This window comes from Aotus nancymaae, unplaced genomic scaffold, assembly GCF_030222135.1.
Source record: "Aotus nancymaae isolate 86718 unplaced genomic scaffold, 86718_ANA_hifiasm-v0.15.2.pri h1tg000040l, whole genome shotgun sequence".
Taxonomy (NCBI): Eukaryota; Metazoa; Chordata; class Mammalia; order Primates; family Aotidae; genus Aotus; species Aotus nancymaae.
In genome coordinates this window covers 13,155,105-13,183,055 of record NW_026988454.1, presented here as the reverse complement: position 1 = coordinate 13,183,055, position 27,951 = coordinate 13,155,105, and the positions used below count along the sequence as shown (strand labels likewise).

The window sequence follows — 27,951 nt, the reverse complement described above, 5'->3', positions numbered from 1 at the left end:
TTTCCCTCCCTCCCTCCCTCTTTCTTTCTTTTTCTTTCTCTTTCACTCTTACTCGCAAATTCACACTCTCCTTTGAGGGAGTATATTTAAATATCGTGTAATTTTTGTTTTGCTTTGAAGTATAAGCTATTTCACAACTACTTTCTATTTGCAACAATTTTGCAACTCTACTGAGATGGGTCCCTAGTTTTTATTACTATTCTATTTTTAAATCAAGATTATTGCTTGCTTTGTGTGATCAATTTAGAAATGGTTATCTTTTTCTGTATTCTGTGCAGTATAACCTGAGTGTTTCCTGCCTCTGGAAGGTTTGGATGAACTTAAGGGAAAATCTTCTAGGGGCCCCGTGTGTTGGCTTAGGCCTGTAAACCGAACACTTTCGGAAGCCCTCGTGGGTGGATCACTTGAGACCAGAAGTTCAAGACTTGCTGGGCCACATGGCAAAACCCGTCTCTACTAAAAACACAAAAATTAGCCGGGTATGGTGGCACATGCCTGTAATCCCAGCTACTTAGGAGGCTGAGGCAGGAGAATCGCTTGAACCTGAGAGGTGGAGGTTGCAGTGAGCCAAGATCACACCACTGCACTCCAGCCTGGGTGACAGAATAAGATTCCATCTTCCATCTCATAAAAAAAAGAAAACCAAAAACTCCTCTAGGGTTTGATGTGTTCAGGGAGATTAATTTTTGATAACATTTTTCAATTCTTTTTTTGGTTATTTGTATTCACTTATCCTACCTTTCCTGAGTAAACTTTAGTAGTAAATATTTATTATTAGAAACAGTCTATTTTGCTTTTCATAGTTGTACATAATTTTTTAAAAAACTAACTTTGGCATGCACATCTGACTTTGTGTTGTGTTTTTGCTCTTTTTAAAAGCTTTAGGTTTATTGGAGTTTATGCTTTTTATTTCTGTTACCCTAGTTCTTCATTTTTGGACTATTAATAATGCTCTTTTACATAGCATTTGATCCCTTTGCTGCTTCTCTTCCCTTTTTGATCCATCGTTTTAATTCTTTGCAATTCTAATCTTTATAAATGATCTCATATATCTTAAATATATGCTCAGGAACATGCAATAATTGCATGTTATACATAGAATAAAATCCAACTTTGTGGTATTGAGAATTATTTTCAATGTAACCTGTTATTTTTTCCTGATATTTTTCATTACTTAGATTATAGAGTTTCATAGATTTCTCTAAATTAATGTAAGTATTCTCTTTGCTTGTGTTGCTCCCCCTTTTACTTTATCATCTACTTCTCCAATTTTCTTACCTCTCACCCTTCCTTCACTATTCCAACCAAACTAAAATTTTGTAGAGCTTATTTGGTCTCTGAAGTTCAGTGATATTGTATCACTTCATTGGTGGTTTTTCATTCATTCAACCTTCCGCAGACATTTACTTTGGCCTGCAGTGTTTGAGGCACTGTACTTTGTTCTGGAGTATACAAGATAAGAAACATTCTCTGACCTCTGGAAGCCTAAAGTTTAATAGTGAAGATTAATTGGAATACATACATGTAATTACATTTAAAATTTATAATCATGGGAGAAGTTTAGAAAAGAAGGGCTTTGGAAATTCAGAACTAGAGATAATACTTTAGCTTGAATAATTGGTTCAGGAAAGTTCTGTTGTACAGATGACAGTTAAATTTGTTTTTTAAAGGATGGGTAAGAAATGGATGCTAAGGATGAGCTACATAGACAGAGACAATTGAGAGTAAACAATGAATTCTCAGTCTTTCAGATAAAATCTGCTCCACCTTCATCTTCATCTCAGTTAGTGGAAATGCGATTTTTTCATTTGCTCATACTCAGAAGTTTAAGAATCATCCTTAATTCCTTTCTTCCTTTTGTTCTTCAGATCAAATCTGTTAAGAAATCCTCTGCCTTCAGAATATATTCTGAGTCACTAACTCACCACCTAATCACTAGCTCCTAGAATCAAGCCACCATCATTTCCCACCTGGTTTATTGCAGAATCCTCTTAATGGGGCTTCCACCCTTGCTTCACAACAGTCTGTTCTCAGTACTGCAGTGAGACCCTTTTAATACCTAAGAGTTCATGCAATGACTCTGCTCAGAATCCTCCACTGACTCCCTGTCTCGCTCAGAGTAAAAGCCCAAGTTGTTTTCTTTGATTTTATTTTGAGACAGGGTTTTGCTTTGTCACTAAGACTGGAGTGCAGTATTAGAATCGTATTTCACTGCATCCTTGAACTCCTGGGCTGTAGCAGTCCCACCTCAGTCTTCTGAGTAGCTGGGACTAAACCTGTAGCCACCATGTCTTGTTAATTTTTTATTTTTATATAGAGACAGGATGTCACTATGTTGCCCAGGCTGATCTCGGACTCCTGGCCTCAAGCACTCCTCTCACCTGCACCTCCCAAGTCAGTGGCATTACAGGCATGAGCCATCACACCTGTGCTAAAAGTCCAGCTGTCAACAATCACTTCATTGGTCCTTGTATGTTCTCAGTTTAATCGGTTTTTCCCTTCCCAACATTTGTTGTCACCAATTCATAGACTTCTCTAATGATAAGACTTGCTTATGTTGCCTGCCCCCCACCCCTGCTTTTATGTTTTACTTTGCTTCGTTTCTCACCTCCTTCGCCCTGTGACTGGTTACATCGCAGCCATAGTGGCATTTTTGTTGTTTCTTACATAAACTACCTGTAATCCTGCCCCAACATCTCTGCATTTGATGTTTTTTATACTGAAAACCCACTTTCCTCCTATATTCATCTGTAAGTCTTTGTTTAAATGTCACTTTAATAAGGCCTTCAATGACTGCTATTTATTTATTTATTTATTTTTGAGACAGAGTCTTGCTCTGTTGCCCAAGCTGGTGTGCAATGGCACAATCTCGGGTCACTGCAACCTTGGCCTCCCGGATTCAAGCAATTCTCCTGCCTCAGCCTCCCAAGTACCCAGGATTACAGGTGCACGCCACCATGCCTGGCTAAATTTTGTATTTTTAGTAGAGATGGAGTTTCACCATGTTGGCCAGGCTGGTCTTGAACTCCTGACCTCAAGTGATCTGCCTACCTAGGCCTCCCAAAATGCTGGGATTACAGGTGTGAGCCACTGTGCCTGATCGTGACTGCTATTTAAAACTGTAAACTCTACCTGTCATTCTTTACACTCTGTTCTCCCTCACCTCTACTTACTTCCTTCCTTAGCACATACTACCTTCTGTTATGTTATATAATTGCTTGTTTTTCCTCTCTTTTCCCACTGGAATGTATGCTAATCTAGGGCAAGAATTTTTTGCATTTCACTGCTGCTTCTCCAGTGTCTAGGTTATAGATGGTGTTGATATGTTTTTTTTGTGGATTGAATGAATGATGTACAGAAGCATTACAACGTTGGATATACAAAAAATATTGTAGAGTTGAGTTGTCTAAGAGTCTGTGTAAGCTATTAATGACAAAGTTAAATGGCAGACTTAAGTGTGACCTAGGTTGTGAAAACTATAAATAGTGGGCTGAGAGATAAACCATTCATTTGCTAAGCAGTGGGGGAATCACCAGGGACTTTTTATGTTGAAGTCACATGATCTTAACAGTACTTCACATGGATTAGAGAGGAGAGAAGTCTAGAGGCAGAATAACTTTCTTTTTGTAATAGTGGTTTTGAAAAGGAGATAATTACGAAAAATAGTAAGGTTGTATACTTTCTGAAAATACAATCTCAAAAACATGGAGCCATTCTAGACTTAAAAATATTTTTAAAAACCAATGTGTACTCTTAGGTTGAATATATTTTCTACATTTTTGAGACAGTTTGGAAACTGAATATTAACTGGATATTAGATAAAATTGTAGAGTTAGTAATTTTATTTCGTGATAATATTTTGAAAACAATTCATAAAGCAAGTGTTCTTATTTTAAAAGATGCCTATTAAATATTTTTGGCAGGAGAAGAAAGTTTTTGAAAGAAATAGTACAAACAGTCAGTAAAACAGTAATTGATCGAATATGAAGTCAGAATAGAGGAAAAAAAACTGGATGCTGCAGTGGTTTTTTTTTTTTTTTTTTTTTTTTTAACTTGGGTGACCAAGTGAATAACAGTGCCATTGGGAAAGTGGAGATGTGAAAAGAAGCAGTTAAAAAGTGTAAAGGGGAAATACGGCATTTCCTTCCTCCCCACACCACCACCCCCAGTCCTGTCTCCCCATTCTCTCTTCATTCTGCCCGCCCTTCCTTCCTCGTAGTGATTTAGAATGTCATCTTGGTCTTTTTTGTTCTGGGCCTTCCTAACTACAGTAACTTTTAACTGTCATATATTTTTGTATTTTCTTTGGTATCATTTTAGTAGTTTTTATAGAAAATGTTTAGTTGATAGTTAACTGACAAGTTTGTTTCCTAATGTTGCTGTTTTTACTTTCCTTTCATCTTACATAGTTTTTGTGCCCTCTCCTTCTAGAAGTTGAACTTCAAGAGTACAGTTGTCTTTGTTATCAGTAATTTTGCTGTCTTCATTTTTCTCTTTTAAGCTAATATTTTTGGATTCAACTCAGGCTTATAACTGGATTGATTATCATTTACTTCTGGGATGTATATAGGGTTTTCTTATCTGTGGAATCTCTTAAAGAACTTACTGTTGTGTCTGTTTTTTAACAGGAGTGGGTACATAGTGGCAGCAAGAGTTGCCTTCAACTCTAGATGACGCTATTTATTATTAATAACTACTTGCCAGACTCTACTCTGAGAAACAGATTTCTTCATCACTCTCCTGCTTTCAGGAGCTGTGTGCTCAGATGGTAATTCTGAGTAATGGCAAAAGCTGCTGCTATTTTTAGTGCTTGTCCTTTTATAGAGTTTAAAGAGTTAATTGAAGAAGGGCTGAAAAGTTTAGTGAAAAAAATGTCAGCTCGTAATGAGTTTTTAAACTGGTTGTCACAGATCACTTTATTTTGTTTAAAGTTTGCTGACTTTCCAGAAGTAAGACAAACTTATTAAGGACTGTGTAATACATGGTACACAACCTTCAAAAAAATTTACTGTGATTAACAGTGTGTATTTTTTTCTTGATCTCCAAAGAGAGTGTGGAATGATTAATTTTACTGACTAAAAGTTTTAGGTAGCCACTCTTACAGAAAAAAACCCAACACTTGTTTTATAATAATTGTTTTTTCTCTCCAGCTTCAACAGTTAATACAAACCTTACAGATACAACAGCAGAAGCCCCAGCCTTCCATTCTGCAGGCCCTGGATGCTGGTCTTGTTGTTCAGTTGCAAGCTCTTACAGCACAACTTACAGCTGCAGCTGCGGCTGCCAACACTCTCACTCCCTTAGAACAGGGAGTCTCCTTTAACAAGGTAGAAACTAAAATATCGAATTGGCTCTATATGAATTATTAAATATTATAACTATCTCATGGATTTTAATTCTATAAATGAATTTTTATAGACTGTTTTAATATCCCCTGTACACTGTATAAGACATTCTGAAGTTTACAAAAGGTTCAAACTTCTGAAAATTCAATAATTAAAAATTTTTTCTTAGGCCAGGTACAGTGGCTCACACCTGTAATCCCAGCACTTTGGGAGGCCAAGGCAGGTAGATCACTTGAGGCCAGGAGTTTGAGACTAGCCTGGCCAACATGGTGAAACCCCTGTCTCTACTAAAATACAAAAATTAGCTAGGTGGTGCGTGCCTGTAATCCCAGCTACTGGGGAGGCTGAGGCAGGAGAATCGCTTGAACCTCAGAGGTAGAGGTTGCAGTGAGCTGAGATCAAACCAGTGTACTCCAGCCTAGGTGACAGAGCGAGGCTCTTGTCTCCGAAAAAAAAAAAAAAAAAAAAAATGCTTTTTCTTGAAACATTTAAAATATTTTCATTTGACTAAAAATAACTGGTCAGTAAAATCTTGTATTCACCATTGAGGCAAGCTCTTATTTTCTGAACTTGTCTGATTTCTTTCATGGATGCCACATTTTATTTTGCTGCTGTCACTGTGTTCTGTAATTTAGACCTGCAAAAGTTAAAATTCTCTAATCAATATGTGAAAAGTTTAAAGGAAAACTTCTCTACAGTTTGTCACTGTACTGTAACGATGGTAAGTTAAGGCCTAACTGTAAAAGATAGTGTTTCTGAAATTTAAAATCTTTCATGTATAATTTAGTGTGTGATATTCTTAGTATGTTTGTTAATTATGGGAGTATCATAATGCTTGGAAGTGGTGTTCATATTTTTAAAATTTGTACTATTATGTTAAAAGAAAGTAAATACTGATTTATTGGATTATTACTTAGACTTTTTTGGCCAGCAGCTTCCATGTCTAATTTAGTCTAATACTAAATAGCTAGACCACATAAAAAGCCTTTAAGTTGAGCATTCAGAAGAATAATAGCATTCTAAGCTGAGAACCATACTAGGAATAGATCCATTGATTATGGTCCTAGATGTTTTATCTAGGGAATTACCATGGGAAAGCCACCTAATTATTTTAAACCTTAGTTTTCTGTAAAATTTGAGTATTAATGTTTATCCTGCCTCTATCATAATTTTGTTACATAAGATAATACATATCAAAATGCTTTAAAGGAAAAATCTACTCAAATAAAGCACTTTATAATAGTATAATATAAAGTGATACAAAACATTTATTGACACATTAAATGATAGAGATAAATTAACAATGTCATTGACATGGAAAATAGCATTTGTAACTTATATTTGTGTGAAGTACTTTTTAATGTGCCTGTTTCTCCTTTTTTCCCCCAGAAGTTGATGGATAGGTTTGATTTTGGGGAAGATTCTGAGCATAGTGAAGAACCCAAAAAGGAAATTCCAACTTCACAACTGTAAGAATTTTTTCTTTATAGCCATAGTTTTTTTATATTGGGTGGGTTGTTGCCATCTGAGCTACTAAGTATACTTAATAGGTTGGGATTACTATTTCAAGCTGTTGAACCTCTAACATTACACAATGGTGATAGAGATGCTGTCTTGTCTCCTTGTATTATTTTAAATCTTTTTTCAGATCTTTGCAAATAGACTGTATCATAAAGTTCCCTCTAAGAACATTGATACATATTGGTAAATCCAGTTGTAATATTTTCTGTATTAGGCTTTAAGTTATTTAACTTCATTGTAAGAGTGGTTGGAATACTAGGAATAAAGCTTGCTTCTAGTGCTAAAGGCCATTTCTAGAAAGCTTATGAAATTGTGGGAACACATCAACCTACTCAGAATTAAGAATTGGAGTTACAGGGATTTATTTTTTTTAAAGATGTGTTATATGTTTTTATTTAAATCAGTGACTTTTTTCCCCCTAAACAATTCTTCTGTGCCCTAGGTTCTGTGAGGGTTTGTGAATGGACTAGGACGAGGAAGATGTTGGAGGGGGCAGGGGTAGAAGTTAGGAGAATGGAAGAAGGATGAATGGTGAAAGTCTGTGGATCTCTTGTTTCAAACAGAAGTTACTGGTTGTATATATTGGGGTAATACACAAAAACAGAATTTTAGAATGTGTTAAATACAATGTATCATTTTGGTAAAATGATTCCCCTTGACAAAATTTAAAACTAGTATTTTAGATTATGAATTGCAAAGTTGGAAGCAGCATTTGAAATCATGTTGATCAGTGTCCTAAACAATGTGAGAATCTCCGTTAACAGTCCTGATGATAGTTTATTTGTCCAGTATTTTAATGCTTTCTGTGATGAGAAGTTAACTAATTGTTATTATTGTGTGTTATTTTGTTAAACTGAATCCTGTTTTCTTTATTTTTTATTAATACACACTGACCCACGTTTTAGTTTCTGAAGCAAGGAAACAAATTTACTCCACTATAGAGATGTAGCTTTTCAATATTTGAAGATAGGTATCATTCTTCCCCTTAGGTTTATTTGCTCCAGATGAAGTACACTTTTTTCCAACTGTTTCAAGACCTGTCACCATCCTGCTTGCCCCTTTTGGGATGCCCTCTTTTTTGTTCATGTCTTACCTTGTGGCACCCAGAATCCCAGGTGTATTCCAGGTGTGAATTTCCAAGAATATAGTTAAACTATTATTTCTTCTTATCTAAACAGTGTCTACTTATGTTAACATACCTAATAATGTATATGATTTTCTAAAGGAAGAGTATTAGTTTTATAAACTTTTATCAATTACAATTGTAGATTTTGCACATACTGATTGATAGACCTTTTTTCTATCTCGTAGAGGAGATAAAGTGACCATGTTGAAATATTTAAACTTTTATAAATACTTTATTGAGATTTTCTTAATATGCTCTAATGAAAAAGCACTAATTTATATGTATTTAATAGCATGAGACAGTAATATCAGCTCTTCAGCTGAGCATCTCTGACATGTTATCCATCTGTTGATATACAGTTGAATTTATTTTTCTTTTAGTGTATTCATGTTCTGAAGTATCCTACTTTTGGCATTAAAACTTCAAAAGCAAACATGTAGTAGAATATTGAACAAGTAGTAGAAAAAGCAAACATGTAGTTTCATTTAATTGGCATTTTTTTTTGTTGTATTTGAATACTCAGTTATTTTCATAGTATCTTTAGTGGGCTTTAAAATATGTTTCCACCTGTTTTTCCTTTTAGTTCTCACGTTTCAGAATCTGTGAACAATTCCATTTTTCATCAGATAGCAGAACAACTACAACAGCAAAATCTGGAACATCTCAGACAGCAGCTCTTGGAACAGCAACAGCCTCAAAAGGTTTATAACCCCATCTTGTGGTCTTTAGAGTTATTGCTATTTATATTTTATAAATTAGCATTTTTGTGGGTTGGCTTTTTTAAAAAAAACTGGTCTTATTATTTTCTCAACTATTTAGCTTTTACCTGCTAATTAATTTCTTTCTAAAGTTTGTTATGGTGATATTTTTTCAATTATTATTAGTAAGGCCAGTTTTTTTCAGGACCTTTATGGTTTTTTCTGTAATCAAAATGTATTCCGGTAACTTACGAATCCACATTGTAGAAATTTATTTCAGTGTAGTGGAAGTAGAGAACAGAGGATGGGGGGGTTCAGAATTACCACATAAAACTTAACGTGTTTTTCTCTCTGTTCCCTATCAAGTTAATGATGATTATATTATTGGTGACAGTTAATGATGGCCATGTAAATTGCTATCTTTGAGTTTAAAAATGTAATAGCTTTTACTATGTGGCAAGAACTTTATTTGGTATGTGGTAGGCATGGATACATTTAACCCTCATGAGATAGGCATTATGACTCCCATTTTACTCCAGAAGAAGTTGAAGTTTGCTTAGATTAAACATCTAATGCAGCAGCGTACTACATACAGCTAATGTTATATATTATCTGACTCAAGACGTGCTGTTATTTTATGCATAGCTAAGAATTTAAAAACACCTATAACTAACTAAATGTAACATCCTTTTGAGTTGTAAGAATCCTTTAACTTTATCTTATAAATTTGATAATCTTTGACAAAATATTGCACCTTTTAATTGATCAAATGTCAAATTGTAGGGCCAGGATTAAATTCATTACACAGCCGTAGGACATAGTTCCACATGTAAACTGTTCAGAATGAAAGTATTAGGAAATCCCCTCTCCGTCCCCAGCATACTTCTTCCTAACATTAAAAAAGTTTTGGCATTAATGGGTTTAATAAAAATACCACAAAAAATTTTAAAGTATGAGCAATGCCTTATTAGGCAAATAATACATACAAAGATGAACAGAAAAGAGGTTGTGGCATCAGGTAGCCCCTTCTCTAATGGAGCACATACATCTGTATGAACACCTGGCAGAATTCTTTTTTTTTTGTCGTGGAGGTACAAGTGAAGGCCTATGGGAGCATGGAAGAGGGAACAGCTACTTTAGATGGAAGAGAGAGCAAAGTTGAGACATTGGTGGGCTCTGAACTTGGCTTTTTAATGTAAACAGTAATATAAAATGGATGTTAATGGTATTAGCTGGGTTGGAACTCTGTCTAGAATTATGAGAATGGAATTTCAAACGTTTTTTTGAGGAAATAATTCTGATATAAGTGGTCATAGTAGGGGCAGTATTTTATTTTATGTCAAGCAAATATATCTGCCTGAGAATGCAGAAGGTGAAGATAGAATATTTAGATGTTGTTTAAGATAGAACACAATTAAGAACATTTAGATGTTGTTTAAAGAAAAACCGAAGTTGTAGCTCAAAACAAACAGGTCATCAGTGGTATAATAATACAAAATGAAAGAACTGTTAGAGAGGCAGGAGGTAGTCGTGCTGGAAGAGTATATCCAAATAACAGATTTGTTGAGCTATAAATGTAACACATTTTGAATTGCTTTAGTCATAGTTTCATTTTAGAAGGTTTAGCAGAAGCACTAAAATCCTGGTAGTAGTTTTTTTTTTTTAAATGGTCTCTCTTGCAACAGAATCAATTAGTCTTGACCAGCTTGTTATTGAAGTGAAAATAAACTTGAGAAAGAGCAAGTCTGTCTTAAGAATCTCATTTACCAAAAAGAAAACTCTGGGCTTAGTTAATTACTCCATATATTAGTTCCAGAATTTCACAGCTTAACCGTAATAAGATTCCTTTGAAAAGAATAGAAGTTCTGAAAAGCCTCTTTATTCAGAAATGAATCTAATGAAGAAAAGGGAGTGGTAAAGAAAACTAGAACTGTTTTCATAAGGTAGATAGTATAAAACCTATGACAGATTTAGAATGGAAAGTATATTAATAGGGTAACAAACATAATAAATTGTGTAATTCACTCTACCAAACCAATTACTTTAGTGTACTTAAAATAGGGTAAGTATACGGAAAAAATTAGTATAGCTACCTGTAAGTTGTCATAGTGTCTTAGATAAAGGAATAGCACTGATAGTGCCACCTTACACACTTTACTCATGTAGTTCTAACCACACGTGAAGTACATGTTAAGGTCTAGTCTGTATGAAAATAAAAAACCATTGAAAATTAAAAATCCGAATATTCAGCCATGTTCAAGGAATGCTAAAGGCAAACTACAAGATGGTGTATCCAGTCTTTTTCTTGAAACATAATGCAATATTTCCTTGAAACATAATGCAGTATTTATTTTGGCATGTATTAAAACTAAATTTTTCGCTATTGAATTACCCTTCTCAACAATTCCATTATGGTTTCCTTTTTTTATCTTAGTCTTATTTATTTATTTATTTATTTTTTGAGATGGAGTCTTGCACTGTCGCCCAGGCTGGAGTGCAGTGGTGCAATCTCCATTCACTGCAACCTCCACCTCCTGGGTTTAAGTGATTCTCCTGGCTCAGCCTCCCAAGTAGCTGGAATTACAGGCAGCCACTACCATGCCCAAATAATTTTTTGTATTTTTAGTAGACATGAGGTTTCACTATGTTGGCCAGGCTGGTCTTGAACTCCTGACCTCTTGATCTGCCTGCTTCGGCTTCGAAAGTGCTGGGATCACAGGCCTGAGCCACCATGCCTGGCCCCCTCCCCTGCTTTTTGTTTTGTTTTGTTTTCAGACAAGAGTTTCGCTCTTGTTGCTCAGGCTAGAGTACAATGGGGGAATCTTGGCTCACGGCAACCTCCGCCTCCCGAGTTCAAGTGATTCTCTTGCCTCAGGCTCCCAAGTAGCTGGGATTACAGGCATGCACCACCAAACCTGGCTAATTTTGTATTTTTAGTAGAAATGGGTTTTCTCCATGTTGGTTAGGCTGATCTTCAACTCCTGACCTCAGCTGACCCCCCCGCTTTGGCCTCTCAAAGTTCTGGGATTATAGGCATGAGCTACTGCACCCGGCCTTTAGTCTTTTTTGACATAAAATTGGGAATAATTAATTGATAAGTAATGATAAATAATAAGGAAATATTCCTGGAATGATAAAATACAAAAATGTTTCAAAGTATAGGAAAATAAAATTTCTGAGATCTTGTAACATATCTTAGATTTGTTAGAAAGTCCAGTGGATCCGATGCTAATTGCAAGATAATAAATTTTAGTCTACTTTTCTAAAATTACATTTTCTTTGTTCTTCATAAGACCTCTAAGAAAGAATAAAAATAATGAAATAGCAATCTTTCAAGTAGGTAAAACGGCTCAGAAAGAAACTGAAAAACTGAAATTTGTTGTAGTGGATCCTGATGGTTACATTAAAGTTTAACTCATTGAAAAAAGTTAAGGGTGAAAAACAAGTGGGGTGGGATAGATAGGGAGCTTAAGGTGAATGTTGATATAAGAAATACAAGATGTGTATATATGAGCACTGATTTAAGACCAAATAATAGGGCTTGGTATTAAGTAGAAAATTATCTTGCTGTGTTGCTAAGAATTCTTTTGTTAATTGTACCACTTTAAAGGCTTAAGCCAAGGTTCTACTTCAGTCACATTTGTTTGATTTGCTGTGAAAGAGTATGTTTCTTTACTAACTTTTTGGTCAATATTGTGGTATAGAATAGGTCTTTGGCTAGTAGAAGACTGCTGTTTTTTCTAACTTTAGCTTTGATTTATTTCTACACTTTGAAAATGTCCTTTGTCCTTGGAGAACCTATTACATCATAAATTAAGAGACTTGGAACTCTTCTTTAATGAACTTTTTGACCCTTAATTTTTACACTGCTTTCTTTTCTTCCATTTTAGTTAAATGTCATTACTTTTAAGAGTAATATTTTAAACTCCCTTGTAAACAAATTCCTATTCTAATTGGTTTGGTGTGATTTGAACATGATAGAAGTCATGATCTTGCTTTCAAATTGTTTTATTTTAAAGGAATATGGAGACATGAGAATAAAATGAAAAAGATTTCAAATTGTAGCCAAGATCACTTCACTTATATAAAATTATAATTTTATAATTGAAGTAAATTGTACTCACATCTCTTAGTTTAGAAAAATCATATGTACTAAGGTGACTTAAATTCAGTACTTCATCAGTCCAATAAACTGTTTGCCTTTTGATAGGTAAGGATATGCCTAGTGATTTCTAGGCATGGAGCTTCTAAAATCCTGTCTTAACATCCAGATGGACAGTACCACAATACCTAAAATCTAAGTTCAGTGATAGCTGTTACCTCCTGTGTTCTCTTGTTTAATACCATTAAATTTCTTAAACTTATCAGAATTGTTTCTAGTCTTCCTAAACTGATACCATGTAAATATATGTCTTTGTATTCTTTACAGAATTTTTTTTTATTTTTATAATCTCATGTATTGCCTTAGCAGTTCTCAAATGTAGGTAGATACTTGTATTCCTTTTAGGGAGGCTGAAACTCAGAGTTCACATAACTTAGAATCACAGAGTTTGTAACAAGAGAAAAGTTTTATCTTTTTCTCTTAATTATTCCCAGCTTGTGATCTGAGATACTTGCAAAATCATGTTTTAGATTTTATCCGCAATTTCCCCCCATAAGTTTTCTCATTTCTCAGTTAAAACTGTAGTACTCTGTCTTCCTCCATACTACATCAAATCCACATGCATGAAGTTATGTGTAGGTATTTTATTATAGGTAATCTAGAGGTGATTTAAAGTATATGGTAGGATGTGCATAGGTTATATGCAAATACTGTGTCATTTAATATAAGTGACTTAAGCACCTGAGGATTTCTGTATCCTTAAGGGTGTCCTAGAATCAATTCCCCATGGATACTGAGGGTGGTCTGTATATGTAATTGCTAATCAGAGTCATAGCAACTAAGTGTTATATCAAGTTATTCCAATTTTCTTCCTATGTGGAGGGGGCTGGGGCATAGGGGCAGTGTTCCAATTTTAAATATTTTAATAATCAGGTTTCATTGCCTAACTTTTATTAGAATTTTTGAAATATTTTACATATTTCACAGTACTTCCTGTTACTTTGTGAATTCTGAGAGAAGGAAATTGGGGAAGACCCATGTTGAGAATGGTTTTGCTAGATCAGTGATTTCAGTATTGGTATTTGAGCTTTGTGTTGCCTTTATACATGTAAGATATGACCATAATTTTTAAAAAATACAAAATACTTTTTTTTTTTTTTTTAAATGAGATGGAGTCTCACTTTGTTGCCCTGGCTAGAGTCAAGTGATGTGATCTCAGCTCACTGCTACCTTCAAGCAGTTCTCTGCCTCAGCCTCCTGAGTAGCTGGGGATTACAGTTGCACCCTGCTAATTTTTTTATATTTTTAGTAGAGACAGGGTTTTACCATCTTGGCCAGGCTGGTCTTGAACTCCTGACCACGTGATTCACCCGCCTCAGCCTCCCAAAGTGCTGACATTACAGGTGTGAGCCACTGCACCCGGCCTGTTTTTTCTTTATAGCATTTTTTATTAATGCCAATTATCAGTGAAAATCTAGGTTCATTTAATAGGTACCATTATGTATTTTTCATGCTATAATTCCTTTATTAGTCCTCTGTAGTTTATATTTTCCACAATTAAAAATTTATTTGGGCCGAGTGCGGTGGCTCACGCCTGTAATCCCAGCACTTTGGGAGGCCGAGGCAGGTGGATCACTCGAGGTCAGGAGATCGAGACCAGCCTGGCCAATATGGTGAAACCCAGTCTCTACTAAAAATACAAAAAAATTAGCAAAGGCATGGTGGCAGGCACCTGTAATCCCAGCTACTTGGGAAGCTGTGGCAGAGAATTGCTTGAACCCAGGAGGTGGAGGTTGCAATGAGCTCAGATTGCTCTATTGCACTCCATCCTGGGTGACAGAGTGAGACTCCGTCTCAAAAAAAAATTATTTGATTTTACCGTTTTAATATTTTAGTCCCTTTTATGGAGCTGTACCCTGCTTTTACATAGCTTGAGTTTATACAAATGTACAATTCTGGATTGATTATAAATAATTGAACATGGAATTTCTTTTATCTATGGGGCTTCTTTTTAAACATGTAGTTGTGATGTTTGTTGTGTTTAACATTCTCATCCATAATAAAAGGCATCTCCCAATGTTTGTTTGTATATTTTCTCAATAGGCCACTCCTCAGGATAGTCAGGAAGGAACATTTGGGTCAGAGCATTCAGCATCACCATCACAAGGGAGTAGTCAGCAGCATTTTCTTGAACCTGAAGTCAATTTGGATGATTCCATAGATATTCAGCAGCAGGTAAAAGTAAATGGTTTTCTGGGTCATAAATTTCTAAAAGTAGTTAAAGAAAACATCTAAAGTATTTTATAATAGCAGTGTACTAGAATGTATTTTTCCCACACTTATGCTCCATGTTGTAATCATTTTACGTATTAGGTTAAGCTTGTCCAAGGCCTAAGCATAGCGTCTAGGCCAAGCCCATGGCCCACAGCTGCTTTGAATGCGGCTCAACACAAATTTGTAACAAACTTTCTTAAAACAAGATGAGATTTTTTTTTTTTTGCAATTTTTCTTTTTAAAGCTCATCAGCTGTCATTAGTGTGAGTATATTTTATGTGTGGCCAAAGACATTTCTTCTTCTAATGTGACTCAGGAAAACCAAAAGATTGGACGCCCCTGTATTAGGCATTAATGCTCCTATCATGAATTTTTTTAAAGACAATATTGTCAATGTATAACTCAATTTGAACCAGCCTTTCTGTTTGTTTGCTGTTCTTTTGACTTTCAAGGATATGGATATAGATGAAGGGCAAGATGGAGTGGAAGAGGAGGTCTTTGAACAAGAAGCTAAGAAAGTGGCGGTTCGCTCAAGATCCAGAACACATTCACGTTCTCGTTCAAGGTTCTACAATAATATTTAATAATAGCTGTGTGTGAACTTTAAAAATGTTGGCTTTATTTCTTTTCATCAAGATGAAAGGAAATGTTTTCCTTGGGATGATATATTTTTTCTCAGAAAAAAAGTTATTTCAAAAACAAGATAAGCTTTGTTCTGTTTTAATTGATATATCTGTGGCCATTTATTTCAGTGATTTACGTAAGATTGGCAGTCATATCATGAGACTGGGATTTTGAATTATATTTGAATTTAGTTAATATTATGAGGACACCCAATTTAGAATATTGTTGCCTCCAAACAGCAGTTAATTCAGGCTATGTTTCCTGGATTCCATTTCATCTCACACTGACACCAAAAATGGTCATAAAAATAAAACTACAAAATTTATCTTTATAAACATTAACTATTTATAAAACATAGTTTTCTTCGTGAGCTTAACTTAAAGGCATCAGTATTTAACATTTTTATGTTCTATTTTTTGCATATGAATGCCCCTGAAAAATCTGAATAGTAAATGCTGGAAGGAAGGGCAGTACATTTGATGAGTTTTTCAGTGATTTCTTGTTCTTGTCACAAAGTTCTGTGTCATTATCTATTGCAAATGAGAGCCTATCAGTTCAGCTTTCTCTAAATCCATCTTGTATCACTGAATTATTTTCCTGAAACAATAACAATTGTAGTGTTGAAATTGTCTTTATTTGTCATTAGCAGCATCTTACTAAGCATTTTGAAGAGAGCTGAATGGCATGTGGTTGACAGGCAAAGGTGTTTCAGTGTCACTTTCTACAAGCACCATAAAATTTTATAAGTTGGAAACTACTAAGCAGAATTATGTAGTGGCCTAATGCTGTATCACATAACTGGTCTTTTAATTTTCTTTGGTCTTTCATTCCTGTTCTTCTGTTTGAAAAATGAGTTGGAATACACTACAAGAAAGCGAGGCCCTTTCTAGAATCTCGTTCTTGCCTTTTTCCTCTTCATTGTGAATAATCACCCATACTCAGAATCGTTGCCAACTAATGTGGACCTAAGCAGTATACGGATTTGAGTAAAATGGTTTTATTTTTTGGAGACAGAGTCTCACTGTGTTGCCTAGGCTGGAGTGCCAGCGGCGTGATCTTGGCTCATTGCAACCTCCACCTCCCAAGTTCAAGTGATTCTCCTGCCTCAGTCTCCTGAGAGCTGGAACTACAGGCACGCACCACTATGCCCCGCTAATTTTTGTATTTTTAGTAGAGGTGAGGTTTCACTATGTTGGCCAGACTGGTCTCGAACTCCTGACCTCATGATCCACTCACCGTGGCCTCCCAAAATGCTGGGATTACAGGCTTGAGCCACTGCGCCCTGCCATGAAATGCATTTTTGAGACTTGATTGTACTTGAGAATATTTTAAGATATTGTCACTAAATATAAGACAACTTTTTTTTTATGTTTTTTCCCTCACTTAGAAGTGACAAATTTGTTAGAAGGAAAACATTGTTATTAGAAGTAAAATAAAATTTTTTTGTAGATCACCAAGAAAACGAAGGTCTAGGTCACGATCTGGTTCTAGAAAGCGTAAACACAGAAAGCGATCACGCTCCCGCTCAAGAGAAAGAAAGAGGAAATCATCACGATCATATTCAAGTGAAAGGAGAGCCAGAGAAAGAGAGAAAGAACGACAGAAAAAGGGATTACCTCCAATTAGATCTAAAACATTAAGTGGTAAGTAACATATGTCTACAACGCTTTGGTTTCAATGAATATTTAAAAAATAGTTATCTGCTACGAAGTCTCTTAACCAAATTTTATTTTCACATTAAGAAGTTTAAAAGTGGGTTGGTAAGTAATTTTGTCTCTGGTTTTTGTAACATGATAGAGAAGAAAAAGGAAGAACAGATTCTATTCAAAGACCAAGGTCGTTGAGGGTTGATTTTTTTTTTTTTTCCCCACCAAATGCAAGTTAGAAAATCTGTATTGACTGGCCGGGCGCGGTGGCTCACGCCTGTAATCCCAGCACTTTGGGAGGCCGAGGCAGGTGGATCACGAGGTCAAGAGATCGAGACCATCCTGGTCAACATGGTGAAACTCCGTCTCTACTAAAAATACAAAAAATTAGCTGGGCATGGTGGTGCGTGCCTGTAATCCCAGCTAACCAATTATGGCCACCAGGTCTATAGGAGTAATTATTATATGAAGCATATACTTAGCTATATATAATTTTTAAAGCAGTTATAACATTATGGGTTAGTACTATAGGAGAATTCCAGCTGTACAAACTTTGCATGGTTACATGTTAATCAATTACATAAGATTAGAACAGATTCGGTAGTGGTGGGTTTGGTTTTGGATAGGCTTGGGGAAGGTTCAGTTGGTAGGAATGTTAAGTACAGCAAAATAAGCTTTAATTAGTGCCAAATTCTGCCTAGGGTGTTCTTGGTGGGTTATGACTTTTAAGATGAACTAAGAGATTCATACATGCAAAGAAGTACATAAAATAGAGCAAATTGTCATTCTTTCCAAAGAACTAAACATAGATTGTGTTATCTAATTTCTGAAGACTTCCAAATAAATTCCCTCTGCCAGAGACTTAGAAAAATAATTGATGTAATTTATACTACTTGAGCATCTTGGAAACTCAAGGCAGTAGCCATCCTCTTACTAAGTTTTGGCAATTTTTATAGGCCTTGACTATCTTGCCTGAATTTTATCTGGTTGTGAGAGCTAGTGTCAACCTAATAATATTGATATTTCTTGCTCTAGAAGTTTGTTTGTTCCTTAGGGTGAGGGTATACATTTAAACATTTTAGTGCTGACTGATAAAAAATTAATGTCAAAGGTCTGAACATAAAATCTCTATTGTGCTTTCTAACATGATTTCCATTAAGACTTTCAGAATCATCTATTTATTTGCCAATATTAGAGTAAGGATTTTAGGCAGAGTCTCTTTCATTTAGTTTCTCACCTAATTTGCCATCTTGTTGATGTCACTGTTTAAATAGTTTTTAACTGTGGAATTTATTTTTTATTTCTGTTTTATTTTCATGGGCACAACAAACAGCAAAAAGGAAAATAAAAAGCACATAAGCAAATAAGGCGTGCCTCATTTTATTGCACTTCACTCCATTGTGCTTTGCAGTTACTGCTTTTTTTTTTAATAGATTGAAGGATTGTGACCATGAAGGATTGTGACCACCCTGTGTTAAGTACATCTGTTGGGCACCATTTTTCCAGTAGTAGGTGCCCACTTTGTCTCTATGTCAGCTTTTTAAAAAAAATTTTTTTTTTGCAGTAAAGTGTTTTAAAATTAAGGCGTGTACATTATTTAGACATGATGCTGTTGCACACTTAATAGGTTATAGTGTAGCGTAAACATAACTTTTATATGCACTGGGAAGAGCAATTTATGTGACTCACCTTCTTGTGATATCTGCTTTATTGTGGTGGTCTGGAACCAAAGTTGCAGTATCTCCAAGGTATGCCTGTACAGTGAAAAATAATCACTGATTCTTTACCTCACAACTCTCCTTAATGAAAAGCAGTATCAATTTCCTGTGATTTGTATTCTTTCTTAACACATTTTGAACATATTGATAGTGTTTTCATACTATTTATTGGTTTTTAGCGTGAATTTTAGAACATAAGATTTTCATGAATAGGGAATATAAAGCACCAATGAATAATAACATTCCAGGAATCAAGTCTCCCTTCTGCATGGGATGGAAAAAATCATTAGTGCTTTCTGAGAAAAAAAATGGCGTTCCCTATGGGAAAAATGTGTAGAGAGATAATATTGAAAGAGATGGGAAATATGGAACAGAGTTTAGGGAGATTAAGGCAGCTGGAATATGCAGAACCGGTAATAAAGAGGAAAAAGTGAATGCCAGGTGCAGTGGCTCACACGTGTAATCCAGGCTACTTTGGGAGGCACAGGCCAGCAGATTGCTTAAGGCCAGGAGTTTAAGACCAGCCTGGGCAACATAGTGAGACACCCCATCTTGACTAAAAAAAAATTAGTTGGGCCAAGTGGTTCACATCTGTAGTCCCAACTACTCAAGCAAGAGGTAGGAGGATCACTTGTTCCTAGGAGGTTGAGAGGCTGCAGTGGGACATGATTGCATGTCTAGCCTGAGGAACAGCAAGATTCCATGTTCCAGCCTGAGGAACAGAGCAAGACCCTGTCTCAAAACAAATAAACAAGAGAATCCTTAAGGCTGGGTGCAGTGGCTCAAACCTATAATAGCACTTTGGGAGGCCAAGACAGGAGAATTGCTTGAGTCAGGAGATTGAGACCTGCCTGGGAAACAGCAAGACCTTGTCTGTACTAAAAATAAAAACTTAACCAGGTGTGGTAATGTGTGCCTCTGATTTCAGCTTCTGTGGAAGCTGAGGCAAGACGAGTTGAAGCCTGCAGTAAGCTATGATTAGGACACTGTACTGTAGCCTCAGCCTGGTGACAGAGCAAGACCTTGTCTCCAAAAATAAAGGGGTAGGGAGATCTATTCCATGAAAGAGCCCCAGACTTCTGTTAAGGGTTTGTGGTAGATTGAATAATGGCTCCCCAAAAGGTACCTACATTTAAATTGTTGGAATTTGTAAATATGTTACATTGTATGGTAAAAGGGACTTTTCAGGCCCTTTTAATTAGGGATCTTGAGGTGGGGAGATGAACTTGGATTATCCAGAAGACCCAGTTTAATTACACGGGTACATAAGAGGGAAGCAAGTACATTGGAGAGAAAAGGTGAGTGGTGATGAAAGGAGAGAGAATTTGGGAAATGTTGCAGAGGTGGTTTTGAAGATGGAGGATGCGGCCATGAGCCAAGGAATGCAGGCAACTTGTAGAACCTAGCAAAGATAAGGAAACAGATTCTCCCCTAGATCCTCCAGAGGGAATATAGCCCTGCTGACCCATTGTAGATCTTCAAAATTATAAAATAATATATTTGTTTTATTCTATGTTGATGTTATTTTGTTACAGCAGCAATAAAAACTGATACAAGTCCAGGCATGGTGGCTCACCTCTGTAATCACAGCACTTAGGATCACTTGAGACCAGGAGTTTGAGACCAGCCTGGGCAGCATGGTGATGCATACCTGTGGTCCCAGTTTCTCATGAGGCTGAGGGTGGAGGATTGCTTGAGCCCAGGAGGTGGAGGTTGCAGAGAGCCGAGATCACACCACTGCACTCCAGCCTCGGCAACAGAGCAAGACCTGTTTCAGAAACATAAAAACCTAATGCAGAGCTCCTTGAGACTTTGGTTGAAGATTAAATTGAATATAGGGTGAGACTACAGGAGATAAACAGCTGTCAGGGAAAGAACAATGACCAGGGACTCTGTGTTAGATAAGTGATTTCTAAAGCTTACACAGGTCTGGAAGATGTTACAGTTCTGACTAATCAGAGACCTGGTTGAAAAAACCTAGGGCACTCAGTAGTGATCTTGCCAAGGGTAATACCTTTATTTGGGGCTAAATTAGCCATAGAGTAAAACCTGCCTTAGACCAGTGATATTATAGATAAAAGGTAGTCAGAAATGTGGACACTGACATAAATCCAAATACAAGGTATGGAAATTATGCAAAAGTGTCAGCTATGAATATTTTTTAAATAAATACAGCTGAAAGTAGACAAGGTGTTTCCTGTTTACTATTTGTTAAAGGGATGTGGCTTTCAACAGTTAAATACCTTTAAGTCTTTCAAGGAGTTCTGATTTGGCCATTTTCCCTTTGTATCTTCAGGCAAAGGATTGTTTCCTTAGATAAGATACTGTTTTCAGATTTATCTCTTGATTAGGGAGATACATCTACTTAATCCTTCCAGCCCAGAAGGACACTTAAAAGGTTTACAAATGGGATTACTGTGAGAAGTGGTTTTGAAACTTTGTTGCACATTAGAATCACCTAGGGAATTTTACAACTCTAACTTTCCAGTCTTTCATACTGCATGTCACTCATCCTCTTAGAGTGGGACCCTGGCATCCACAGATGGTTCGAGTGTGCAGCCAACCTTGAAAACAGGTGACATGCAAGTGGTTGACTTGGCAAAGGTCTGAATTAATACTTGTGATTTTAGTTGATTTTAAACATAACGGATGCAAGGTTCATTAAAAATTATTTAGAATATATTATCTTAAATTTAATTATTATTATTACTGCTTTTTCCTCAGCTATGTTTGAAAGAAGTAACTGTCTATATGATTTAGGTCATTTGTCTCTTATGTCTTGACAGTATGTAGTACTACTCTCTGGGTTGGGCAAGTGGACAAGAAGGCAACACAGCAAGACTTAACCAACCTGTTTGAAGAGTTTGGACAAATTGAATCCATTAATGCAAGTATTAGTTCTTAATAATTTAAGGTTAAAAAAAGGATGTTTTTATTCATACAAAGAATCACTTCTGTTCCTGATTAGCTCAGTAATGCCTACCTTTAATAATACACATCTTTTCAAGAATCATTTTACTTTGATAATGTCTGTGTTTATTTTGGTGCTCTTTCTCTTCATAATTATTACTATTTTTAAAATAGAATTCTAGCAAAATATTCTTGAGTTTTATAACAGCATAGCATGTTTGATTCCTAATATCATCAAATGTTTGAGTTAGCAGAAACCCTATGTGTGGTCTAGTTTAATTCCTTTTTTAAAAAAAATGTGTTTAAGGGCCGGTATGGTGGCTCACACCTATAATCCCAGCACTTTGGGAGGCTGAGGTGGGCAGATCATGTAAGGTCGGGAGTTTGAGACCAGCCTGACCGACATGGAGAAACCCCATCTCTACTAAAATTCCAAAAAATTAGCCGGGTGTGGTGGTCCATGCCTGTAATCCCACCTACTCAGGAGGTTGAGACAGGAGAATTGCTTGAATCTGGGAGGCAGAGGTTGCAGTGAGCTGAGATTTCACCATTGCACTCCAGCCTGGGCAACAAGAGCAAAACTTGTCTCCAAAAAAAAAAACTGTGTTTAAGGAAATGGAGTCCCACAGAATTGTAGTCACTTGCACATGAGCAGTTGTGGAGACACAGCTAGACTTGGGATCCCAGTCTCTTTTGCCTTTTTCTTTTCTCATTCTCTGGTGCTCTTTTACTGTCTTTCTTATCTAACAGAGCAAATGTTAGGTCAGAAAATCAGTGTGGTAAGCGAATTGCTAGTAAGTGGAGCATAACTCTTTCACGCTTGATTCTTGCACTAGTTTTGAACCACCCAGTCTCCTCCTTTGAGTCTGTGTTTTACTCTTTATAAGTCCTGATGCTTTTTTCTGAAGGCCAGACATCTTTGTTTAGCCATTTTAATTGTTCTTTTATTTAAAAATTACTTGCTTTCTTTCTTCCTCCTGCTATGTAATGAAATGTTTTGTAGTCATTTGGGGAGACATTTATTTATCTGTCTGTCCATCTATCCATTCATCCATCCATTCATCTATCCATCCATCCATCCTGGAAGACAGGAAGTATAAGGACACTTAATTCACCAAGTTTCTGATTTCATTCCCTGTGGTTACATTTTTATGTCTGTGGGATCTGTTACCATTTTTATCCGAATATTGCCCAATTTTTCCTTTCTAGTCTTAATTCCTTCCCAGTCTTCCTTAAATGACCAAACTTGACTTTTCTATAATAATAACAGAATTCAGTTGAGTTGAACCATTTTGCATCTTTCTTTTGTGTGTGATCTCTTTGGAGCCTCATAAGAAGCTGGTTAAGTAATTCAAATACTATTGTTTTCTAATGTGAAAACGAAGTGATTTACTTGAGTTACACAGGTGATAAAAAGGTGATTGGTTAAGGATTTCAACCTGGGTACTTCAAATTTCTCTTTCTATATCACAAGAGTGCTGTCAACATTTCTTACTCTTGTCTTTTTAGATTTCACCTATTAAAACATCGGTATCTTTCAGAGTCTGTAATCATATACCTTCTCTGAATTTTTTTTTCTGATTTTACCCTACCCTTAAACTAGTGATTCTTAGCTCTAGCCACATATCAGTAATACGTCTTGATATTTGAAAAGTTAGGGATGCCCATGCTCGGTATCTTTAAATTTTTAGCGAAGTGCCACAGCTGCATGGGTGATTCTCACTCACAGCAGGAATAATTGCTCTGAACAAAGCTTGTGTCCAAGTAGCATTTTGGATTTTTCTGTTTATCATATTTGTAGTCTTTCTTGTATCCCTTGAACGTCTGTTTGCCTTATCTCTCTCCTCTATTGTATTACTTTTTGAGAGTATAGTACTTACAAATAATAAGCACTAAGTTATTTTGTGAAATGAAAATTCATAATCCACTAATTTAATTTTGGGGGCTTCAGAGACAAAAAGTCCATTCAGTTTAGCATTTAGTAGGTCGTTGGTGATCTTGAAGACAGTGGAGTATTTTCCAGTGAGTTGGTAAGGAATTAGAGCTAGACTGCAATAGATAAAGAAGAATGTCAAGGTTTAGATAGACTTCCCTTTTAAGAAGTTTGATATTAAAGAGGCAGTAGCTTGAAGTAGCTTTCTTGGCCCTTAGCAAGGCTGAGAAAAAGATTTATATGTAAGCTTTAATAATAGATACGCTTTATTAGGTATTGAGTGAAAAAAAAATAGAATGCCTTTTGAGTTTCTCAAAAAGAAATGCTATGCATAGGTTTCTGAGTTCATGTATTAATGATAATTTTATGATCTGATAATTGTAGAAAAGTTAAATGCTTTATAAATCAGTCTCAGATCCTAACGCTGGGGCTATTCTTTATGTTAAAACCTTTGCCATAAGCACTTGAACAAAATAAAGTTTTATAAGATTGAAAAGTTTTATCATCAGTTGTTTCAGATTATGGATTTTATATTAAGGATAAGATAATTACACAAAAGAAAAACCCTTCTCACATTACTCAATAAAACATTTTGAAAAATTGAAATAATATTAGGAATAAATTGTTGCCTTCAAATATTTTGGCCACATAACATTATTTCCCTTTTATCTGGTGGTGTTATACATATGAAGCTATACATTTTTTGTTTTATTTTGTTTTTAATAGTTCTTTCTCTGTGTTCAGAAAATATTGCCATGCGCTATTTAAGATTTCATATATATCATGGCTTATAATGAGACCTAATTGAGTTTTGAATTTGGGAATTTTAAAATTGAGTTATTAATTATTGTACATGAATTGTACCTACTAATTAACAGCTGGCGGAAGAAAGGGGAAAATAAATCAGTAATCTATCAAAATTGAAGTATTAGTAAGTAGTCAGTGTTTTGTGTCATTTAAAACCATAAAATGCCAGAATGAGTTTCTGTTCTTATACCCTTTCTTAAATTTTTTTTTTCTTATTAGATGATTCCTCCCAGGGGCTGTGCGTACGTCTGTATGGTTCATCGACAGGATGCATTTCGAGCTCTTCAGAAACTCAGTTCTGGATCGTATAAAATTGGGTCTAAGATCATTAAGGTGAGATTTGGTGGAGTGGAGCTTGAATTGGGGGTCAGTATTTTTAATGTCTGTTATATTGAAGTCTGAGTTTTTCACAGAAGGGTCACAAGCTCTTTTATTAGATTATTAGAATGTCCCTGCGTTATATTCTCTTTTAATGTTATGGGCAAACCTCATCAGAAACTTAACTATTTGAGTTCATTGAGTTTCAGAATTAGATGTAGGTAAAAATAAGTCTAATAACTAGAACTTTAGTCAATTAGTCGAAATTACACTTGCACAGCCTTCTGAGTCAACCAGGGCACCATTCTGAGTAAAACATGTTCATTTTGCAATGTTGTCTTTCATTCACTTTTTCTTTCAGTACTCCTTAATTATATCTTCTAATTATATTATTGATTCTTGACATCTTTTTTTAAATATAAACCAGGCCCTTGTGAAGAGATTATGTATCAGAATATTTTTATTTTCTTTGTAGTCTTTGCACTGCGAATTTTTTGAGTATTTTTCTATTACTTACTTTTTTTTTTTTTTTTTTTTTGAGACGGAGTTTCGCTCGTTACCCAGGCTGGAGTGCAATGGCGCGATCTCGGCTCACCGCAACCTCCGCCTCCTGGGTTCAGGCAATCCTCCTGCCTCAGCCTCCTGAGTAGCTGGGATTACAGGCACGCGCCACCATGCCCAGCTAATTTTTTTGTATTAGTAGAGACGGGGTTTCACCATGTTGACCAGGATGGTCTCGATCTCTTGACCTCTGATCCACCCGCCTCGGCCTCCCAAAGTGCTGGGATTACAGGCTTGAGCCACCGTGCCCGGCCTTTTCTATTACTTTCTATGATTAATTCACAATTTCACTTTTTTATTTGAAGTTTATCTCATCAGTTCTACAACTGAATAAAAAACTTTCAAATAACTACTTTCATTGAAGTTAATATGTGGTCATCTTTTGTCATTGCATGGCAGTTTCTTGTGTAAACTAAAGTATTCCTACTCTCCTCTGGAATAAAAGATTTTGTTTAAAATAACAAGCCAGGTGTGGCAGCTCACACCTATAGTCCCAACACTTTGGGAGGCCAAGATGAGAGGATCACTTGAGCCCAGGAATTTAAGAGCAGCCTGGACAACATGGTGAGACCTCATCTCTACAAAACAATTTAAAAATTAACTGAGTGTGGCTGGGTGTGGTGGCTAACGCCTGTGATCCCAGCACTTTGGGAGGCCAAGGCAGGTGGATCACAAGGTCAGGAGTTTGAGACCAGCCTGGCGAACATGGTGAAACCCTTTCCCTACTAAAAATACAAAAATTAGCTGGACCTGGTGGTGGGCACCTGTAGTCTCAGTTACTTGGGTGGCTGAGGCAGGAGAACTCTTGTACTCTGGAGGCAGAGGTGGCAGTGAGCTGAGATCAAACCTCTGAACTCCAGCCTGGGCAGCAGAGCGAGATTCTGTCTCAAAAAAAAAAAAAAATTAGCTGAATGTGATGGTATGCACCTCTGGTCCCAGCTGTTTGGGAGGCTGAGGAGCGAGGATCTTTTGAACCCATGAAGTCAAGGCTGTAGTCAACCATGATCGTGCCACTGCACTACAGACTGGTTAACAGAGTGAGACCCTGTCTCAGCAAATGAAGAAAAATGCTATTCTAATCACCACTAATATGGGTGGACATTTTTATGGTGAAAAGTAGATTTGGATTTTCTCTGGAAATGCATTGCTCTATTAGAGTTACAATAAGAAGTGGAAATCCTTTATTATAAATACTAGATCTAATGTAAGTTTTATTTTATAAAACAAAACTGGCCAGGCACAGTGGCTCACATTTGCCTAGAACTTTCAGAGGCCGAGGTAGTGGATTGCTTGAATCCAGGAGTTTGTGACAGCCCGGTCAATATGACGAAATCCCATCTCTACTAAAAAAATACAAAAATTAGCTGGTCGTGGTATCGCCTGCCTACAGTCCCGGCTACTGCGAGGCTAAGGCAGGAATATCGCTTGAGCCCAGGAGGTCAAGACTGCAGTGAACCATGATCGTGCCACTACACTTCAGCCTGGGTAACTGAGTGAGATGCTGTCTCAGACAAAGGAAAACAACTGGAAAAAATATTTTTGGCTACTGTTAGTTTTCCAGCTTTGCCTTTCCAACTGTTTTCTAAAACGAATTTTACTTGTATTTACGTTGTTTAAATAAAATTTTGACCTTTCTACCTTGTTTTTGTAGTGTGTATATATAAGCTTCCTTTTTTCCTCTTCCCATTTATAATAGATCGCTTGGGCTTTAAACAAAGGTGTAAAAACAGAATACAAACAATTCTGGGATGTGGATCTTGGCGTTACGTATATACCATGGGAAAAAGTTAAAGTAGATGACTTGGAAGGTTTTGCAGAAGGAGGCATGATTGATCAGGAGACTGTAAATACTGGTAAGAACTCTAAGGTCTTTTTATTGTTAAAAAAAAAAAGTATGCTCAGAAGGTTGTAGCTGAAATGAATTTGGGAAGATAGCGTGAACTGTGTATCCTGGATTCATCTCCCAAAAAAGAGAAAAGATACATTACTCTGCCCTAGTATACGGGCTTAATGGGACCTATTTTATAGGTGTCGAAGTATAGATTAGAAAGTATAGAAGTCTGTAAATGTATAGAAGTCTATAAATGTAGCATTGTTAAATATATATTTTTTCAAATGTTGATTCTTGAGAGTTATATGTAGGAGGAATTTTTCCAAACTAAATATTTCTAATTGCTTCAGTTTAAGTGGGAACTTGAGAAGCTTCTTTGAAACACTTTGCAGATTATTTTGAGTAGTATCCATGTTGAAAACAGCAGGAATAGAATCTTAGTTTAGGGAGCTGTAATTCAGATTCATACAATGTTAAATACTTTCTGGGATGCCTTTTACAATACCAAATGATCATCCAGCCTGCTTCCCTCCCCCC

General features: G+C 36.1%; 1 protein-coding gene across 7 annotated transcripts in view; it reads left to right on the top strand.

The window, feature by feature from the left end:
* The window catches only part of SCAF8 (SR-related CTD associated factor 8), a 218,261-nt gene that overhangs the window by 63,583 nt on the left and 126,727 nt on the right, over positions 1 to 27,951 (top strand). For 6 of the 7 annotated variants that reach the window (XM_064360527.1, XM_012451797.2, XM_012451799.3 and 3 more), the window contains 9 exons: positions 5,151 to 5,327; positions 6,735 to 6,814; positions 8,576 to 8,693; positions 14,896 to 15,027; positions 15,519 to 15,631; positions 17,140 to 17,333; positions 21,841 to 21,941; positions 24,924 to 25,037; positions 27,280 to 27,436. In XM_064360527.1, coding sequence (XP_064216597.1) covers positions 5,151 to 5,327; positions 6,735 to 6,814; positions 8,576 to 8,693; positions 14,896 to 15,027; positions 15,519 to 15,631; positions 17,140 to 17,333; positions 21,841 to 21,941; positions 24,924 to 25,037; positions 27,280 to 27,436 — 1,186 coding nt within the window. The remainder of the gene's footprint in view (positions 1 to 5,150; positions 5,328 to 6,734; positions 6,815 to 8,575; positions 8,694 to 14,895; positions 15,028 to 15,518; positions 15,632 to 17,139; positions 17,334 to 21,840; positions 21,942 to 24,923; positions 25,038 to 27,279; positions 27,437 to 27,951) is intronic. The other variant, XM_012451803.2, reaches the window with a different exon arrangement.